Genomic DNA, 21862 nt, shown 5'->3' with positions numbered 1-21862 from the left:
CTCAGATGCATTACATTGTTAACACTGAAAGGGGAAATTTCTGACTTGAAACTGGAAGAGGGTTATAAAGAGTTCATGATATAGGAAAATCATGGTTGGATCAATCTGTAACACTGGTGTGATGTTCCAGAGGCAGTGAGGTTTTTCCTTTCTCATTCACTAATTGTGGAAAAACAAACTGTACAACAGTATGTTAAAAGCTACACTCTGTTTGCCAAGATCCACTTTTGGCTCCTTGGAAAGCACTTTGGGTTTTGCTGCTGACTCTTAGTGGCCCTAAGAAGACACAAAGATCAGTAGATGTGGATATCCTCTGTGCTTATCCTCCTTGGATTAAGGGCTTTGAATACCCAGATGCAGCCAATATGTTAGGAGCTCTGTATCCTCTTTCTAGGCAGAGTTTATGATGGGAAAACATGGTTAATTTAAAGTTGCAGGTTTTCATACAGATCTATCCATTTGGGGCCCATGCCTGCTTGCCATACACTGGCAGAATCAGTAACTCCAACCAGACCAATATCTGAGCCCTTACGTTAGTCCGCTTTTTCATTTGGTGTGTAAGGAAGGTGTAACATGGAACTAAGACTGAATTTTGGCCCTTAGTGCTCTAATGGGAATTGTCATATTGTTCACTGTATCAGAGATAACTGTGATGACTGCCAGTCCACCAGATCCTCTTCCAACAGTACACTGCTCTGCTGTTGTAAATCTTTTCCCATGTTGAAGCCCCTCTTAAAATTAATACAATGTTCTCTTAAAGCATAAACTTCTGCCATGAGAGCTTAATCCTTTCCCAGTCAGAGCTAATTGGCTCCTTCAATAATATAAATATCTACCCCAAAAATGTCATAGGCTTTAATAGTCAGGATGTACTCATTATTTCTCAGCAAGACATTCCAGGGAGTGCTGCTGTGGAAATTTTCCAAGAATCCCTCTTGGATCCTTCCAGTGTGAGGGGCTTTTTCAGTCCTACCCTCTGGGGAGAATGATTCACTCTCGTTGTACGGCAGGGAAGTCTGTGTGTGCTTACATCTTCAGGAACAGTTTGCACTACACAGATGGGAGCAGCATTCATACCTGTCTTATCTGTTTGAATTGGTCCTGGTTGACGTTGGAGAAAATGTTGTATTCTGGCTGGGAAATGATCTGGAAAGCCACAGCACAGTGGTGGTTCTCCAGTGGGGAGATGTCATTGTAGCGTACCGCAAGCTCAGTTCGTGCATTTATCTGATAGCTGATGTGAAGAAAAACAATGAGAACTCCTGCAGACACACACCAGCTGCTCTAAACCATGCTGCTTACATTTTTTTTTACATTCTTTTCAATATTTATTCAATTAGCTGAAGTTTGTTTTTTGATTGTTAATACTAAATCAGATTTTTAGACAAGATAGATATTACTTTAATATCACCTCAGGCACTAGCTTACATTAGGGTTGTTGGGTTTTTTGTTTTTTGGTTTTTTTTTAATTTTACCAAGTCTCTGTAGCTTAAAATGACATAGAACAAACAAAGGAGCTGTCTGGGCTTCATTCAACCCCCACTAATGTCAACGGAGAGATTCTCACTGATCCCAGTCAGAGTTTGGTTCTGCCCTTATTTAATGAATGGCCACAAATAAATTAGATTCTCTCTCACACATACATGCACACAAAAGTGTCCATGGGTCAACAATTCTAATTTCCTCATATGATAATAAATAGAATAATATGCACTTCATGATTTATAATTATGAAATAATGTGTAAGTTAAATCACTCTTTGCATTTTAGTGTAATTATTCCACTTCAGTTAATGGAACTATAACCATTTGTGCTCCCTCAGCTGTCAAACATTTTACCTCATTTTCTCAGGAGTGGGGGAAAGTGTTGGAATAGAAATCTGAAAAAGCGTTTTCCTTACAGAGCCAAGGACAGCTGGCAACCCCAAGCCAGACCTGAGTTTTCTGCATGAAGGTCTGCCTTGGCCCATGTGTGAGTGAACAGCAGCGCCTTGGGGGAAGGTCGTGGCCAGCTCAAGCTGTGAGAAGGAAAACCTGATCTACCAAAAAATGCCAGCTGGTTAATACTTTCCCAATATATTTAAAGGGAAGAGAAAGCAAGAGACAGACTTACGTGTTGTTATAGCCTGGATGGTCCAAGTCATGGCATACTGCTGCAGTCATGAGAATCAAGATGTCAATTTGGGAAAATTTCTCCTGTAAAATACAAAACTTTAATGTAGTATTACAATTTCTACTTCCCCTATCCCCATAAATGAAAAGAAGTAAAAAAACCCACCCACATTTACTTTTTAGAGAAATGCAAATCTGAGCAAAATGAAGTATTTTTTCATAGATCAATTTACTTCAGTCAAGACAGAGAATTCCGCCTTCCCTTCCAGTAAAAATGACTCAGATTTGCCTTTGTTGCATTAAATAACAGCAGCTCAGAGGAGGCAATTTTCTTGAAACTTGCTATTACTGCAGAGATCATATAAAAGCACTGAGATATTAGTACAGTCTCTTACAAGTCATTTGAGCATCCTGATTAGTTAAGGGAGGGCTGGAAGATAGCTTAGTTGCCATTGCAGTCTGCATTAACTAAATCTATGAAAAGAGTCAGAAAAATTAAGTGTTCCGTTCCCACAGCTTCTGAATAGGACGAACTTCCATTAAAGCAAGTTTTTCTTCATAGTCTTACTGGCAAAAAAAATGGACTTAGTAACTGAGATGTTTAACTATGGAGAAGAAAGGGTTTTTTTTTAACTGAATACAATCTGGTTTGTACAGAAATGAAATGACTATATAAACACAGGTTATCCAGTCAATGAAAATAAATAATGCCTATAGTTTTGGACAAAGTACAGGTCAATTGTGAATCTTGTGTACAGTACATGCAAAGGATTATTTGCAGTAGCTCACCCCCGTGCAAGCACATATTTGGAGAAAACCCCTTGTGGGAACATATTGTGTCACAGGTGAAGACCATATCCGCAGATCATAGTTCAGTTGGCTTTTGGATCTAATTCATAGATGTTTCATGCTATTGGAGTGTCAAAAGATCGTCAGTGTACAAATCTGGGATATCCAGGAGGTGAAGGTAGCTTCCCAGCAGCCTCAGAAAGCTCTGTAGGTGCTTGGGGTCTGGGACGGGATGGTTGAGTGGTCAGCCAGAGGTGGAAATGCAACACCTTGCCTCCTCTCCCTAGGCACTGAACATGTGCAGCTACTACAAAGCTCATTACTTGCTACCAGGCTACTGGTGGCCTGTTTTGCAAGAAAAGTGGCACAGGTGTCATGGTGCCCAGTGGATGAACATGTGCCCCACAATGGAAATGGACTGATACTATTGAGGTGGGGGGCATACCTGGAGGCTGCAGAGCGAGATCATGCTGTACATCATCTGGGTCACACAGAAGCAATGCCGGAAATTATGAAAGGGGTTGTTTCTGTAATTGTCATGAATACACAGCTGCAGAGAGAGGGAATGAAGCAGTAAGAGACGGGAGAGCTCTTTCTTTATAAAAACATGATTACACACGCTTCCCAGCCTCCCTGGAAGCACTGTAGGAATCCCTACAGGAGTCCTATGAAGCCCAGTATTATTTTCTGCTAGGACAGAGTGACAGCACAAGGCCCTCTGACACTCTTTGCCTTCCTGGGGGAGGGTGACAGATTACTGTCTTTCAAGAATTTGTCAGCAGGTAAAGCTCATAGCAAATTATCTCTCATACCAGCTAGCAATGGATAAACATCCCAGCACAGCTGCAAGTGCATCTCAGTCCTGCTTTCGTCCTGAATTTGTATTTCAAAGTGTGCGGTGGTTAAATGGTGACTTTGGGTTGTGTGAAGAACTCCGTGTTACTAAAGATGTGAAGTACATCCCTGTTGCCCTCTATCACTGAATGCAAATTGCAGCTTTGAAATCTTCAAGGCTGAAATGTAGTTGTTATGTCATTAGCAAATGCCCAGAGGTGGCACTTTGGGATGTGTTGCTTGGCAAAGTGAAGACACGAATGCACGTGCACGAGTGTACCTGTGTGGATTTCCTACACTCTAGGCAGCACAGGAGAGATTTAGCCACATAGGCACATGGGAGTGATTTTTGGGTGTTTTAACTTTCTACAGATCCTGGCTACGTGCCCTCATTACAAATGCAACCTAAAGCTTGTCTTTCCATGTGTCCGCACTACTGTCAGCCGGGCTAGCTCTGTGAAGCTGGCACAGCTGGGTTAACGCATGCCACAGTTGTTCTTCCAGTGCACTGGATAGTCTTTGGTATCCTGTCCTGCACAAAACAACCAAGCATCAGCAGCACTGCTGGACCCCTTCTACTGAATCCTCTGTAGCCTGGACCTTAAAGAGCTCTTATGCACGTGCTTCAATTACTGAGCCTGAATTAATTACATGGATGGAATTAGTATCCCCTTCTCCAGCTAAATAGTGAATTTACTTCAAGAGATCTCAAGCCCCACCAGGATCAAACCCTTGAACCTGGGACCTGACTTCTAGGAAGCCTCAAAGTTCTGGATGAGGTCAAAGAACTGTGTGTTTTCGACACTTATTCAATATTTGGGGGCTTCATTGCTCTTCAGATTATTCTGCAGCAAGGACTTTAGAAATATATTACATAACTTTAAAATTAATAACTAATAGCACAATACGGTTGACAGCCAGGCTCACAGGTGGTGGGCAGTATGTCACAGCCTCCACATGGACACCGTGGTCATGCCCAGGCACCGTACAACACTGCACAGATGTAATGTATACATCCAGCAGTGTAGCCCAGATCATCCCAGGGGACTCCTGACTCAGAGCACTGAAGAGCTGGAGTGACTGGGTTGTATTAGTCATCATTTCTTTCCCTTTCTGGAACATTTCTGTAGCCAGTGGCTGTGGGAGAAAGAAAGTAAACGTATGCATGAAGTGGCTTTTTCTAGCCCACTTATGTTCACACTGGTGCCCATAATGTGCCCGGGGAAGTATCATAATCTGAAGCAGAGTCCTTGGGACTTTTTTTTAATCATCTCTCTTTCTGTGAAGCTAATGTTTAAGAAAGGAAATCTCACTCTGTCTTACCTTTGGAGGAAATACATAATGAAGTCGCCTTGTTCAGAACGAGGCTGTCTTAAATGCTAGTGGTAACAAATTACTTGGAGATACAAGCTAACAGGCAGCTGCCTGCAGTAATGTGTGTGGGTGGCATGTTGATGTGTGTTGACATATCACCTTGTTTCCCATGTTTTCAGGCTGTGAGACAAGAGGAGGAAATCTTCTGTTTTATCTACTCTGTGCTAGCCTTGATTGTATTGGGCTTCATCTCACCCCTTCTGTTCAGCTGTTTTCTAAGGTCAACAATACTGAGATTTTCATCTGCCTTCTTCGGGGAGAGATTTCCTAGGTCTTGATCATTTTTTATATCTCCTGTAATGTAGTCATACCATTTTTCTACAAAGACTTAACCAGTCCTGGGCATAAATTCCAGGAAAGCCTTATGCCTTCTATGGAGACATGGTAAAATTGGTTCATTTTATCCTGTATTTAAGTCTCTGATCACCCTAATGCCTTGTTAGCTTCAGCCAGCAGCAGCACACCAAGCAGTGAATGTCACTGCCCTGCATACGCTGGTGCCCAGGTGCTTTTTGCTCTTGCTGTACTTTGTATATGAAGAATCCAGTGCTCTGCTTTGTGTTTTCTAGCCACCTTCTGAATTTGTGGAATTTGCTCAGGCCTTTCTGGGAGTCTACATCAATTAGGTAAAACAGTTCCCTCTATTCTGTCCATACTCTTCAGGTAATTAGAAGAGATTAGTGAGATACAATTCTTCACTACAGGAATCGTATGAAACACCTGTATAACAAACTTCACATCGTGATGTTTTTAATTATTGTTTCAATCAGTTTGTCAGGTAGAGATGTAAGTTTTACTAACTATAATTCTCCAGGCTATCCCTTGATCCTTTTTAAACAACGGGTGAAATATTTACATTTCTACAGTTCTGTAGGAATATGATGGGTTTTTCTGAGAAAACCAATATTCTGCAGCTTTATAGAAAATTCTTTCTTATGCTCTCCCTTGGACCTGATATCTTATTGATTTTTAAATACTCCACTGTTTCTTCTTTAGGCACCGTAGTTTCGGTATGATCTCATCTTTATCATGTCTTGCATCTCTGCAACTTGCTTAACATTAAAAAACAAGGCAAAGGAAGTTAGTTAACTTCTCAGCAATTCATTTTCCTTCCTGCCTTGCTCCTTTACTCCCTGTGGTTTAGCACACCTAATGATTATTGCACATACTGGCTTTTTTGGCCATATCTGAAGACACTTATCTTGTCTCTATTTACATTAGGTACCAAGAGCATTCACCAGAAATGAACTGCTTTCAGTAATAGAAAGCTCATCAAACAAAGGTAAAACAGTTTTAAAAAGTCATCTGTTAGTACAAGAATGCAAACATTTGCTGAAGTACTTACATTTTAAGAATTTGTATAGATTGACTGCTTTCAGTGGGATTACTCATGTGAGTCATCTTAATTCCATGACTAATATAGATTGACTGCTTTCAGTGGGATTATTCATGTGAGTCATCATGTTTTGTTTATTGATTTTTGAACTTGAAAAATTGCAAATATCAGTAATTTGAAATACTTACCAGCCACCTCTTTAACGTGATAGGATTGATGTTGAAGTCTTTTACCAACCCAAGATCATGGTACATATGTTCCAAACAACTCAGCATCTGCAGTCAGGAACAGATAGTTTATTGGCTTGGTAAATATCACTTTACAATACATCTCAGAGTGAATTTCTTCCTTGTAAGCATCTAATAAGTGCAGATCCCTCTCATGAAGATGAAAGAAAGTTGTTGAAAGATTGCATGATTAAAGACAGTGCAAGAGGGGAGACAGAGAGATTCTGAAAGCTTTTTGAAGTAGACAGATTGCTGTTGACTTCATAGGTTTTGTGCAGGGCTTTGAATCACACCAGCTGTCTTTAGCAATGTGATTCATGTGTATCATAGCAATTCCACCTCACAAACGAGTATTGCCATTTTTCTAATTCAGCTGAGGTATGTTCTAATGCTCAATGAAATCAGTGGGAGCTTTTCCAAAGGCCCTAGCTGTACAGAAATGGGTCAGGCTCTAGCTGTGTAGAAAATGACAGCAGAAAATAAAAGATCCTTAAAGAAAAGTTTATTCTAGATATGTGTCAATATCTTCTTTCTTTATGACTTCTTGTGACTTCCTAAATCTTAACTCAAATTTCTTGATTAACAAAAGATGTCTCGTTATAACACTACAGAACTGCAGCAGGTTTGTAACCATCCACCCCCATAAACTGTAACTATGAATCCCAACAGCTGAAATATAAAGCCAGGCTGCTCTTTTTGAGACAACATCTGCTTTGTGGTAGGAAGGGGGATGCAGGTAGTTCAGCACTACCACTCCTGTTTAATCTTCTGGGTTTGAAAATATTGCGAAAGAAAGGTATTGACAATCTGATGTGTCTGGGCACTTAACAGCTGGTCAGAAATGAGCAGAACTCCAGGAGTTCAGGAGTTTATGTATCTGTATTCCCATTTCTGAAGGCAAAATCTGCAGGGGATGAAATGTAGCCATTATATTAGCAAATGCAGTTCTTAGACTGTAGACTGATCCAGGAGTGTGTGATGAGTGTAATGTCACAAATATGGCCTTGGAGACATTTTTAGCTAGTTTTCTGTTATTTAGGCTCTTAAAAACTCTCCAGAAAAATGATTTCATCTAATGAAACTTTATATTTGTCCAGGGAATATACATAGTTCATGCAGTAACAAGGGGGCTGGTTTTGAGTCATCCGAACAGGAAGAAAGAAATTTTCCTGCAAGACTTGAGGGAGAATGTCATGAGCTGAATTGTGCTCAGATCACAAGGCCAGCATTTTGCTGTAGACCACCTTGTCTTGTTCCTAGTCCCTGAGGAAGAATATATGTTTTGCAATAGTTTCAGAAAAGACTTTCCGAGCCAATAAACTTGATCCAGAAGGGCTGAATTACCCTCAGAAATGCCCATCTCTGTCCAGCTGTTGTCAAGAGAGCTTTGGGTGAGTGGCTCTGATAATGGGTGATTCTGAGTCCCAAAGCTCCTGACCCTGGACACATGAGAATCTCAGTTTTCATTTTTAGCTTTCTTGGTCAACAGCAAAAGCTTGAATATTGGACTTTTCTAAGGCTTGAAAGTGAGTGAGCATTTAGAGAATGCAAGCTTGCTGTGTTGCTCTGTTTATTGAGATGCTGCAGAGCACAACATTATTAATTTGCTTACAGAAGACTATGGTTTATAGCCTGCCTGCCCCACAATGAGCACGTGGGCAAATGCTCATTGCTAAACAAGTATTGACAGAATTGAAATATTCTCTGTAAACATAAACCAGAGCTAAAAGGGTGAGATAAACCCATACGGTGCTCGGCTCACCAGAGTTTTGCAGCATCTTATTTCTGAGCAGCACTCCTCCTTGAAGGGCATGTCCAATCTCTGCACCCTCTTGTTAGCCTCGTTCATGCCACCATATAGTGTTTCCTAGTACTCTGAATGTGTTACTGTGCTAAAATACTATGCCTCAGCACACAAGAATCCGTGGATAATGGTTTTTGTCTCTCCTTACTCTTTATTAATAGTCAGAACAACAACGAGCCAACAGTGTTATGGTCCACCTGGCAGGTCGTAATTCTCTCTTGCTGTAAAGACCTGACAGGCATTCAAAAGCTAGGGGCGAGTCATTCTGCCTGAGCAGTCGTATGGCCGTGGTACAGAGAAAAGGGCTGGAAAGGGAGCAGTAACTGCAGAGCACCAGTCTCAGCTTGACATGGGCCACTCGAGGGAAGCTCTGCCAGCCTGTGTGAATGAGAGATGGACCTAAAGCCACCAGAGAGTCCTTCTGTTACCGAACCAGAGAGTTCATCTGTTACCAGCGAGATGAAATATCCTGAAGGAAATATACTGTTACTGTGGGTGGGGTATGGGGTATTTTTCCTTGTCATGTTGATCTACAGGTGCTGAGCTAGAATGACACTTGTATGCACAACATCTGGTTGAGAAGGTAATTAAGGTGATTGCTGCTGGGGCTGCTGCTAGAACAACCCAATCCTTCCCTTGGGAAAAATCCAACACTAAAATCCTTGTTTAGTCCTGTTCTCCCTTACATTTTTCATAGGTGAGATTTGCTTGTATTTGCTGAATCTATTTTTACATTATAAGCTGGCCATTACAGAAACATCCTTCTCCTTCATGTTTCTAGAGACGTTTACACATGGGCTTTCTAGAACCTTCTGCAATACAAGTGACGACCTATGAATAATACTAACAGCAGTAAGAAAAATAGCAATAGCAATAAGAAAAGTAAGAAAATGAAGGAATAAGAAAATACTAATAGGCTGTGCATGCAGCTTTGCAACCTCTTCAGAACACACTGCAGAAAAACCCTTGCCTGAAAGGGCGTGAATCAATGTTTGCACCTCTGCCTGGCTTCACACAGCAGCAAGCTGCTTTATTGATTTGAGTGGGGTTATTGATGATATGCTCAAGCATACACTTTGCTAGGGATCGATTTGTTCAGGTAAAATGATATGAGAGAACTCATGTGGCAGTAATGATAGTGTACTGGTTGTTATGAGACATTACTAGGAAGAGATTAAAGAAAAAATAAGAGGAGTCAGGATATGATAATCAGCATAATGTGTCTGGCAACAGTTAGGAAAAAGTACTGTATTCTGGTGTAATATGAAAATAAAAAAAAGTATAGAGAGTAAGGGGCAGAAAAGGGTAAAAACCCTGCAGACCATCCCAAAGGGCTCTTCTGGCCTTGTTGGCTCTCAGAAAGAGTGCTAACCCAGCTAACATGGCATCCTTACCTCATTGGGCTCCCACAGCCAGACGTCAAAGGTTGGTTTCCGAAGGGCTTCAATGGTCTCTTGGGACAGCATGTACTGCAGAAAAAAAGGCAGTCAGTATAAGTAAGGATCCCCCACCCTGTCACGAGACCTGCTATTGGCGTGTCCTTGGGACTCCCGGGGTTCCATTCACATGGGGTTTAGCTATATTTCTCAAGGAGAGAACAATTGATCTCTCCCTCTTCCTGCCCAACCCTCCTCAACTTCCCCACCGGGCTGCTTGTGGTCACACTAGGATGCCCAAGCCTGGTGGGCAGCAAGCCCTCAGGCAGCTCGCTGCCTGCCATGGCACCAGCTGGCAGGCAGCTGGAGATCCTTGCGGAGCAGGGAGGTGGAGGATTTGGGAGTAAAGGGAGGAGAGCAGAGGTGGGGGCAGAGATGGGGTTGTGGGTAAATCCAGCACAGGGATATAAAAGGCACAGGGCACAGATGTGTCCCTGGCTGCACTGGTTCTGATGCCTGCAGAGCATCCGCCACATTCGATGCAGCCAGTCGTGGCTGGATGGTGTGAAGTGTCTATGCTTACAGTGTTAAATTAGCTGGTGGGTATGATATGTTTACTTTCAGATGATTTATGCTCTCATTTTGAGTATTTTTTCAAGAACACCCACATTTTCCAATTGGTTGTCAGCCTGGAAGATTCAAGTGATTTTTTATCATTACGCTCAGAGGCTTAAAACAAAATCAAGCTCATCGGCCAGTTACAATTTGTATACAAAATGAAAAAAAGGAATGTGGAGGGTTAAAAGATCAAGGGAGATCTGGACTCTACCGTTTCATCTTTTCAAGACTCTATTGATCAGAGTCTTTCTAGGACAGAAAAAGGTTGTAGCTTTGATTGGCCCATTTACCGTGGCTGTCTCTAATTAGTTTGGGCTTACTGTACTGAGCTAGGGAATGAAATTTTCTGAGCCATTGAATTGTTGATATGTAACCCAAGGAAGAATAACCTTGAAGATTAATTTTCCTTCTTAAGAAGGCAATGATTTTTGCATTTGCATATATAACGTATATTTAATAGGACGTTCTGCAAGAAAACTGTGAATTAGCAGTACAGATTTGTTATTTGATAACAGTGTTGTAATGACATCTTCTTTCAGTGTACTCATCACTTCCTAGCCTCACTGACATTGGACAAATCCAGTACCTGACAACTGATAAGAAATTTTGCAAATCTGTGAAACAGAACCCAAACTCCTGAAACCAAAACTCCTATGAGTTTTGGTCTAGGGATAATACAGAAATGCAGACTACCAGTTTGCTCTGCGGTCAGTCAGTACAACTCTTCGTAGAGCTTGTTGTTAATTCAAGATCCTAATACCATAGCAGTACATCAGAGTTTGATTTGACATATATACTTATCAAGGGAAAAAATCTGGCTTAGAACTGATATGTTTTGTGAAAACATGTGTTAGCATCAGAAGCACAAGCCTCTTGGGCAAAAGTTATTTAAAAGAAATGTCAGTCTCATGATGTCTGCTTCAGAGACCTAGAGGTCACTTTTGCTAGGCAGAGCAGAATAAATAGCAGAACTTAAAACTCATTGCTCTGTAAGGCTCTGAAGACAAATATGCAAGGATGCATGTCCATATCATCCACCTCCATCACATGGGACCACGTGAACTTCAGAGTGGCTGAGCCAGCTTTGATGTGTGCAAGCAAATGCCCACTGCCAAACTATGATTTGCACACGTGTGAGCTGCTGTTTTGTCAAAGTGTGAGCTGGTCACTGAGCAGACATAACCTGGTAGCTTTGAATAATTCCTAGCGGCTAAGATTGCTGGTGCTAGGACCAAAGATCCTGTGTGCTTCATGGTTTCAGCCCCATTCATCACTGTGGATTTGTGCTTGTACTTGCCCAGTAGACATTTTTCTTTAAACATTACTGTTTTCTCTGGCAAATACACTAACTCATTTTCACAGGGACAATGAATCATTCTGGAGAGAATCCAATGTCACATTTTCTCTTTGTTTCCCTAGGTGAAGCATCCCCATAAATTACTTTTTAAATTAAAAAATAATCTATTAGGAGAAAACAGGCAGCAGCACTATTTTCAATTAGAGCACAACATTATAGGCTATTTTTGATTGTTCGCTATGAGCATGGAGAATAAACAAATATAACTAGACAAAAGAGCGTTAAATGTTGACAAATTCAAAATGTTCATTAACATTTCAAACACTAATAAGCTTTCAAGTATTAAAGACTATTGAGGATCCAACTTTAAGTCACCGCAGGCAACGACAGCTTTTTCTATCATCTTCCAGGGATTTTGGATCAGGGACTGGATTTAGAACAACTAGGAGGTAGATGGCTAGGGAGTCATGCATTGTAAACCAGCATTTGTCAGGATGGCAAGCGCGTGGTAGGATTCTGGGAAGAGCAAGAATTGAGTGGTACCTTTGGGTACGATGGTACATCCCGCCGGGGAGTCAGCCTCTTGTTTTCATCCAAAAAGCTGTACTTGCAGGGACAGTTAGTCCTGAAATGAAATATTTAGCTCTTAACATTGTGGAAACAGAACCAGAGTGCCTCAAAAAATGCCAGAAGTAATCTGGTCTCTCAGTAGGCATTGTTTGGAGAATCACCCCACTCCTCAACCTCTCCCTTTCTAATGTGATGTTGCTCAAAGTGTGATCCTCTTCAGGATTTTCTCCCCTCGTGCAACACCCTCATTGCCCCTTCTCCATCTATTTGAATTCAAGAGAGGAACATCTGTCTTCGGGCATGTATCTATGGATACCCAACCACTTCTATTTAAACCAAGTAACTTTCCTTTCCTTGCAGTCTCTGGTGGGCTTAGTGGTCCAAGCACAGCAGAGCCCTGCCAGGGGCCATGCTGAGTATGGACACTGGCACGCCTGTGTTATTTACTAGTGTAGGCACCCACTGAGCCCACGGCTTATTGCAGCCCAGCTCCAGGCCTCATAAAAGCTTGGGTAAGACAATCCATTTTGATGCCATGACCATCTTGCCTGCTGCCGTTCAGGTGGGACAACAGTAGAGAGGCACAGGCTCGGCAGACACAGTCTGCTTGGCTCCCCAGTCCTGGAGGAAAGGAGCTGCTGCCAGCAGTTACAGGTAATTAACACTTGCCTGGTTATTAACACCAGCACCCACTGCTAGCTATCTACGCTTCCTTCCTTCCCATGTGGAAGAGCCAAGCTGATGCTATCCCACCTGAGCAGAGGACTGTGATGGTGGGAAGTGCCACACCAGCCTTACAGCCTTTGCAGAACACCTAGGTAGCTGCATTGCAGTGTGAGAGCGATTTCTTGCCTTAGAGCCACAGGGGGCACAATAAAACTAGGAGCTCACTGGTATTGCTCGTGGCAATTGTCATACTTTCACTCAACATGTATTTCCCAGGTAGTTGGTCACATGGACTTTAATAACTCTCATGTGAGGTTGATCTGCTTGCATTTTGCATTTATCCCTGTAGTCCTAACATTTGGATTATCCTTTCTCATTTCTCAAGCCTCCTGCCAAATGGAGCTAAAAGAAACCCCCCAAAAGAAGCAAACAAAAGTATTCCATTAACTTTATTTGTCCCTTTTAAAATTATTCTGCATATTCTGTATTGCATATCTTTTTAGTGCTTCTCTTCTCTGTTAGGAATTGGTCCGGGTCCCTTTTCTTTGCTCCTCTTAGCATTGATATCTGCTATCATTTCTGAATCCTGCAAAAGTTATGTCATCTTACAGTTCCTGGTGGTCAGCTGGCTTCAACCAGCTGCCTTTTCCTGCCCTGGTTAAAGAGATTCTCAGTTGGTGAAAAGCTGTCATAATCTTTTCTAAAGCTGTTTCCTCAAAACTCCACTGTGAGGGGTATTAGTAGGATAAAAATAGTGAGACTGGGGCATTCCTTGCCCTAATTGGAGCTGGTTGCCAGGGTTAGCTGAGGGTCAGCCAACTATCTCTAATTCCCAGCTGTAGTAAGACACTGAAGCCTTCATCCCACCACGCTGGGGAACACTAGAGTCAGGATGCATCAGACCTTAACAAATGTAAAACTCTATCTGCAAATGATCATTATTTTAAATGACACTATAATGTTATTAGCATCTGCCAGTGGCGAGCGCAAAAAGCAGACTAGCAAAAAAGGCAATTTGAGGGGATGCAAGTGGGGTTGCTTTGCTCTTCTGAAGAGGAGAGATGCACAATTCACAGTGTGTGATGACTTTTATAAACCTAGCTGTTCATCCTTACTCTGTTGTTTGGTAATGTATCAGCAAATGTAAGAATATGTAAACATACAATAATACAGCTGTGTACACTGATATTATTGAAGGAATATATGGACTCACACATGCTTATGTATATTAATTAAATTTAGATGTGATCCGTAATTGCAACTGTAACGCATTATCTAGCAAATAACATTGCACAGGGGATGGCAAGTCTAAATAGGAGCAAAACCATTTCCACTTGCCCTGGGATGCCTTTGTTCCCCCCCACAGCATGCATGTATCTCACGCCGATGGGAGAGAGCTCGCTCAACCACTCTGGGGTGAAGCACCATTAGGCTGTGGTCACTGTGGGCTACTGGCATGGCTCCTGTGGATCCGGTTGCTCGGGAATGGGGAACCACAGCTCATTCCTCAGCAGCTCCCAGTGGGGTCCCTCTTAATGGCCAGCCCCCAAGGAGCATCCTCTCCTCACTCTTACAGCAAAAAGAGGTGACTCGTAGCCACCCCTGGTTACACAAAGCAGCATCTAGCTGCTGCTTTGAGGCCCAAACCCTTAGGGTACAGATAATCATGGGCAAAATTTTGTGCAAGGATGAGGAGCTTTTGTGCAGCTGGGAGGAGGAAGACCAGGCTCAAGGCAACCAAGAAGAGCTGGGACAGGTAGCTGCTACATCGATACGGCGCAAAGTGATGCTGAGCAGAGCAAGTTAGACTCCTGCTTCAGCAAAAGCAGCTATGCAGTGTGAGCCCAGATCAAGCCAGCTTGAGCATCTGTGCCCAGCGCTACCTGCTGCTGAGCACTGCACCGCTTTTTACCACAGCTTTCCAGCGTCATGCTCCATGCTGATCTCTGGCTTTTGGCAGCTGCCATATCTCACTACAAGCCCTTGGTGAAGACTACACCTCAGCTGTACTGAGCAAATGTAGCACTCCCCACTCCTGTTTTTCTTGTTAACAGATTGCTGTTTATACTACAAAATACAGATTGTAAGGTGACAAGATCTGGGACAGGAATGAGTCATAGCTGCTGCTGGGACAGTCTCATACTTCCTGATGTGTGTGGCAGCAACTGGGTGAATGTGAAGTTGCCGTAACTTCTTTTTCTGGTTTTAATTCCCTATCTGCCTGTATGTCACTATGCTTGTAAATGCAGCTCTCCTGGCTCCCTACAAAAGTTGAGGAAAATTAAAGATACATACACGGGCACACACTTTACTAACACCACACCCAGCACAAATGAGAATACACTTTTTTGCGTTTGCTGCCAATCTGAGCTCTGATTTTTCTAATGAGATTTCCTCCTGCACCTGAACAAGAAATGACGCAAGTCATGGGGCAAACTGTAATCCATCCTACTGGTAGAAATCTGGAGCATATCTGAGGTTAATAATGTTACTCTGCATTTATGCTAGTATGACAGCTGAATTTGGCCTTAGGGATGTATTAACATTGCGCCTCCTGACATATCTGCATAGCAAAATTTATAAAAGCAAGTGATTATAAAGCCTAATTCTTTTAGCAAATCTCCCATTGCCCTTAATAGGAAATAGCTTTGATTAAAGGTCAGAGAATTTGACCCCAAATGAAGAAAAGGAGAGAGGCTGTCAAGATAGCATAGTTACAGTTGCTGAGAAAAATCCCCTTCACCCACACTTTGAGCAATGTGCTATATCCCTCTTCAGAAACCTTCCCAGAAGTATTCATAACCTCACAGTGATGATTTGTTTGTCCTAATGGGATATTTCAGCGACACAGGGGGCAGACTTTCCAGCCGAGACCACATACCGTACCAAATGCAATTTTTTCTGCTGTTGTTTTAATTACAGCGAAACCAAGCTTCACAATCACAGTGAGCCCTTGAATCAGAAAATAAATTCCCAATTTCTTGTTGAAATTGAAATGGATGTTTTATAATAGCATGAGATCATAATTAGAAGAGCTGCTACATATTTATTTGATATTTTCCCAGAATATATTTGAGCCGATTCGAGCGTTAGCTGGTTCCCAACCAAACACCGCACTTTGCAGAAGTTCTTTTCCCTTTCCCTCTCTCCTAGTAAATCTGGATGAAGAATTCCAATTCTGTATGGTGAAAAACAACTCTCTGTTGCAAGACCTTTTTCTCTATTCCCACGGCCTGAGCTATTTTAACAGATGAATGGCTATAGACCTTCAAATGTTAAATTAAAGCCACTGTCCTTAATGGTTATTGGTTTCCCTGCCCCTTTACGTCTAAGCCCAGAAGGTAACTCAATCCTGCGGAAACGTTGCATTAGGGTTTGAAATCAGATGCTTATTTCTTTTGTTAGGTCCAAAGCAGAACTTACCTGCTGCTTCTTGCTGCCATTTCCTCCCTCATCTTTTTAATGTCGCTCTTGCATTTCTCAATCTCCACTACTTTCAGGCCTTCCACTGTCAACAAAGGAAAACAACAGGGGTGTTACCATGGCGAAAGTCGAAGGATCTCGTTTCACAATTGTGCAAAATTTCAAAGGGCTTTAACAGTGGGGTTATCCAGTGAGCCAGCTAACTCTTACAGTCTGCCCCAGTTCTCACATATGCAGGTGCTGCCAAAACGATATATCTTGAAAACCCATAGGAATTCTCTGCTGCCAATTTCAGATAATAGCTACAGTATTTTAATTCACAGAATGGCTATAACGTCTCAGCTTTTCCACAATTGTTAGCAGCAGTCAGCTGTTCGAGTGCCTTCACTTCTCTGCTGTAGAACAGGAATCAAAGGAAATCCTGAGCAAAAAATCCCTCCCGTGACGGGATGATAAGCGCAGCTCGGCAAACACGTCCCGATAGGAATAGAATTCCCATTAAGATAAAATGTTTTAATTTGAAAGTTCACGCAGAGCATTAAGGAGCTCTGGGTGGCATTGCTAGATACAGAGAAATCAAAGTGAGAATGCAGGAGAGAGAGAGAAATGTTGAAAAGTTTTGCTCTAATGATTGATTTCATTTTTTTTTCAGCTATTGAAGATCTGTCACTTCTTTTTGCCAATCAATTTTGTAATCAAAGGTTATTTCTGCATACGGCACCAAAAAATCCTATATTCCCCTTCTGTATGTAATTATGAGGGCCACAAGGCAAAAAGTTTGATTGCCTGTTTATGCAGCAATGCAATTCATTCCACGTAGCCGTGAGAACCTAACGCAGTGCAAGTATGAGAATATTCTCTCGTTTCTTTCCCTTGTTGAACTATCAGCATGCTCAAGGACATAATACAGCACCATTTATTAAGTACATGTCATTCACATGCAATCATTTCACAGCTCATTTGTTTACTGAACTCATTGTTTGCACGGACAAGCTGTGGTTCAGGGAACTCGGAATGTGCAATCATACAATCAGTATTCAGTTACTTTCTTAGAAAATAATAGGCAAAATCACACTTATCTGGAGGGCAGCATGTAAGTGATAAAAAACTGCCTTGGAAGGGCACAACTCTGTAGATAAGCAGAGACCTCAGTTTTGTTTTCTTTATGTTAGTAACAACAAAGATTGCTGTTGGAACTGGGAAAGGGGAAAAACAGAGAGGTATATGAACCTAGTCAAAAGTGCCACATATTAGGAGAGGAAAGAGAAAGGGTTTTGATTTATACTTGATTACAGGGATACCCTCCACTTAAAAATCCAATTTCCAGATTAATGTATTTTGACTAGCATTGTTATAAGGAATTTCTTTGGGTGATCACAATGTGATGATACAGGCATGATGCTGTCCTGCTTATTCAATATCTTCATTCTGGATATTTGGCTGCACTTTTCTGACTACTCGTTCAACTGCAAATGATCAGCTGCAGCTGACCTGGAGGCCCTGTGCTGCTATGTACCACCCTGGTGCATTCACCTGGGAGAAGTTTGCGGGTACCCCATTTGCCAAACTGTCTAAATGGTGGCTGGTGCCTATTTGAAGTAGTGGGAGCAAAGCCGAGCTATCAGACCAAAGGGGTAGTGAGGCAGGCAACTGCAGAGAGAAGAGGAGTTACAGTGTAAAATGGCAGCCCTGAGCTTTTTTTTTGTATTGTGTCTCTAGTTTTCATCCAAAACCTCTCCAGGGGAGCAGAGAATTTACATAATTATTTTCTTAAGGTAGATGTGAGACGCTTACAAATTGTAAAGGGTTTTTGCCAGCTTCCTTATGCATGTGTGGGCTGCTGTTCGAACACTGCAGCAGAGTAAGTCAAGGCACGGGACAAAGCATTACCAGTTCTTGCCCTGTGTGGACGTGTTTTCCAAGGGGAAGTCACAATCTTTAGATGGGATTTAAAAATCAGTTAAAAGATTTGGCTTCTTGAAAACACATCTCGGTGATGCTGTCTCTAGACAGCAATGGGAAGGAAGCTAAGAACATTTTATGTGAGGTGCAGATGTAGCGCTGTCATGAGCACTTATCCCCCCACACACGTCCCTTCTGGGGAAGAAATCCTGGAGGTCACATGTGAAAGTGGTGGAAAAGGGATCTCTGAAGGAGGTAGGAGAAAAGGCAAAACAAAAGCACAATTCTTTTCACATTTGGCTCGTAAATGATAAATGGCCTTGTCATGTGTACTGATTAAGGGCCCATTATATTATTCTGCAGCACGAAATACCTTCTGAAAAGACCCTGTGCTGTCTAAGGAAATCCTTGGGCTGAATCCAGCACTGAAACACAGCTCTGAAAGAAACCTCTGGGAGCCCAGCTCGAGTACGGAGTTTGGACACTCCCTTTCTCTCCCAGTTCTGCTTGTTAAACATGAAAGCCCAAGATTATTTCAAAATGTTTCAGATTTGGCTCAGTTGCAAATTCTGGAAGTCCAATTTCGAGCAGATGGGTGCACTTGCAGACAGGCAACCCAGGGAGCTCCTTCCCACAGGCTGAGGCTGCTGGAGCTGGGATTGGAAACGCTCAGGCAGAATGGAAGCAGATTGCTACATCTCCTGCTATTTCCAGCAGTGGTGAGACCCACTTGCAGAAAGAAGCCTTGTCTGGGGACCAGTGAATTCAGTTCACCTACACGGCACTGCAGCTCTGGGTAGGCTGCTTTCCCTAAAACAGCCATAAAGTGCCAGAGAGTGCAAGTGCACAACACTTGCCCACCGGCAGCAGCATGCAAATATTAATTATCTCCAAATCTTCGTTATCTCCCTCCACAGTGCCAGTGCTGAAAGGCAGCGTGTGCGCAGGGTGCAGCCGGCCGTCCCAGGCAGTCATCGGGGAAAGCCAGTGGCCGAAAGCAGCCCCTAGCTGGCTGGGATATCTGCTTGCCTGGGCTGCCAAGGGGATAGGAAGACCCACAGGAATGCTTGCCTCATTTGCTTCAGTCCATGGCATTTAGCCCTGAGGACTGGAGTGGGTCAGAAGTTTCACAGAAAATGCAGAGTGACTGAGCTAATTTTTCTTTTCTTTTTTTTTTTTTGCTTCTTTTGGACAAAAGAATAAATTAGAGGAGCCTTGGGTAAACTGCAGCCAAGCAGACTGGGAGGGATGGCTACCCGGGCTGCTTGCAGAGGTCTGTGCTGGGGGTAGGCATGCTGCCGGGTGCCCCCTCAGTGGACATCGCCGGTGGGCTCCCACCACACCAGGAGCCTGTGGCTGGGGTGGCCCTGGGGGGTGGTTCCCCTGCAGCTGCTCTTCAAATAAGGATATTTTTTCCTCCCCCTGCTGACAAAGGCATCAGTCTCACTGTGCAGCTGCAGGGTCAAGGTAGCTTCTGGTCGGGGGAAATTTCAAGAAAACAACTTCTTCCATGAACCAGCAACTTTGTTTTTGTTCTTTTTTTCCAGGCCAGCTCTAGTGAGAAAGTGCTTGCTGCAGCTGTAGTGCTGGGGAAGACTCTACCCGCTCCTGACTTAAATGCTGCATTATCAGCGAGGACATGGCCTTTGGTGTCAAAATGGAGCCGGGCAACACTGCCTTACCCAGACCCCCTCCCTGCCTTTCTGGGGCCTGTGTTCTGCACAACATACTGAAAAACAACAAGCCAGATGCTGCCTGGGGGAAAAAAAAAAACAAGCCACCCCCTCCCACCCCAAAAAAAACCCCTCCCCCCCCCCCCCCAAAAAAAAAACAGCAGAAAAGGAGCTCTTTGACCAGCAAAGTTAACTTGGTTGTTGCACAGTCACTGAACACGGTTGTGTTGCTGTCAACACGCTGATCAAGCGAGGAAACTGATGCTGCTTAGCGGCCCACCAGGCAATATGGCCAGCCAGGGGTGGAAGCCCTGCCTTTCTCAGCCTGGCAGTGGCTGCCTGGCGAGGCAACCAGATGTGGCCTCCGGCTGCCTTTCCGCAGACCGTGGTGGCTCACTTGCCGCCTGTTGACTCAGGCTCGGGGCGTTGGCGCTGCTGTTTGTGCCGCAGCTGCAGCGTGCGGGGCCTGCGGCCAGGGAGCGGCCTGGCCCCATGGCGGGCCCTTTCCCGGCAGAGCGGGGCGCGCGGCATGGCACTGAGAGGAAGTCCAGCCAGCTCTCAGGGCTGGGTCAGCGGTAAGGACTGACCCGACTGCTTCGTAAGGCAGCCCATGCGTGTCTGAAGGGAGAAGAATGTCTCTGCAAGACAACGTGTTCGACCTGTGCAACTACCCGGCTTAACGTAGAAGGAAGGCAGCCGCGTTACCCTCCTGTGACTAATTACAGAACGCAGGGGCGAGCGCCAGCGCGTGCGTGTGTGTGTGGGGCGATGGCGTGCTGGGAGTGCCCGTGCCCTGGGACAGGGGGCTGGGGCATGGCGGGGCATGGGAGGGCTGGTCAAGGGGGCTCAGAGGGGAGGCACTCGGACACCTGCAACACCAGATGTGCCTCCCTGGCCTCTCCCCACCGGTGGGTGCCACCACGGGCTCCCGCCGTCCCCCAGGCTGGCTTGCAGCCTTTTGGGCTCCAGGCCGGCCAAATTACAAGCAACTGGAGAAAGCAGAGGGGCTGTGAGGAGCAGGACAGCGGGGGGGTACGAGGGCAGTGAGGTGAGGGGGGGGGGTCTGAGACACCGGTTCCCACTGCAATACGAAGAAAGGGACACTCACATTCAACCTTTTTCTCCAGCATTGCCAAGTGATTAGCTACTTCCGTTTTCAGCTCATTGATTTTAAAAACCCTGAAAAGAAAACCCTCATGTATTAATGTTATACATTTAGTGCCGTACCTACCCTAGGTACAAGGGACTTTTGCTAGAAATGTCTGTATTTTTCAGAGGATTGATCTGTCTAATACAGTTGCTGTAGGGATTTTTTGAATATGCTAAAATTTGGGCAGAAACAGCACCCAGGTTTAATTTTCAGAAAAATTAACAACAGATGATTTTGTTATGGCCCTGGGAAAGTATTGTGGCTCTGCAACACTTCATCACCCCCTCTCTCAGCAGTGACTTGTTATTGTACCCCCCAGGGAAGCAAAGTTAAATTGATAATGATTCGCCAAACAGCAGCATCTTGGTGTCTGCATGCTTGGAAGCCCTCCTCCTTTTGAGTTATGCTGGTGATTTGCTGAGCTGTGCTGGGATTGATCTGTCTCATTGAAACCAGCTGGAATAAACTAAGCAGCCATACAGGTGTCGAGAAATCCTCTTGGAGGAGAGACATGTTTGGGTAATAAAGGGAAAAATGAAATAAATCAGATTATTTGACTATTCAATGAAGAAGCATTTCTTTTGCTTCCTAAGAAGGCAGGAGCACAATAAGAACATTTATATTTACTACTTGATCTCCTTTTTAGATCAAAGATAATCACCAAAATCACTTTTGGCTTAAGGTACTGTATTGCTGTCAGCAGGAAATAACG

General features: G+C 43.6%; 1 protein-coding gene across 4 annotated transcripts in view; it reads right to left on the bottom strand.

The window, feature by feature from the left end:
• The window catches only part of PDE9A (phosphodiesterase 9A), a 52182-nt gene that overhangs the window by 4553 nt on the left and 25767 nt on the right, over positions 1-21862 (bottom strand). For all 4 annotated transcript variants that reach the window (XM_009891344.1, XM_009891345.1, XM_009891346.1 and 1 more), the window contains 8 exons: positions 21109-21179; positions 16426-16510; positions 12310-12391; positions 9870-9944; positions 6633-6719; positions 3346-3450; positions 2113-2195; positions 1078-1234 (listed from right to left, as the gene is read on the bottom strand). In XM_009891344.1, coding sequence (XP_009889646.1) covers positions 1078-1234; positions 2113-2195; positions 3346-3450; positions 6633-6719; positions 9870-9944; positions 12310-12391; positions 16426-16510; positions 21109-21179 — 745 coding nt within the window. The remainder of the gene's footprint in view (positions 1-1077; positions 1235-2112; positions 2196-3345; positions 3451-6632; positions 6720-9869; positions 9945-12309; positions 12392-16425; positions 16511-21108; positions 21180-21862) is intronic.

Source organism: Charadrius vociferus, unplaced genomic scaffold, assembly GCF_000708025.1.
Source record: "Charadrius vociferus isolate BGI_N301 unplaced genomic scaffold, ASM70802v2 scaffold298, whole genome shotgun sequence".
Lineage (NCBI taxonomy): Eukaryota > Metazoa > Chordata > Aves > Charadriiformes > Charadriidae > Charadrius > Charadrius vociferus.
The sequence above is the reverse complement of the archived record's forward strand: the minus strand, read 5'-3'. Positions and strand labels throughout refer to the sequence as shown.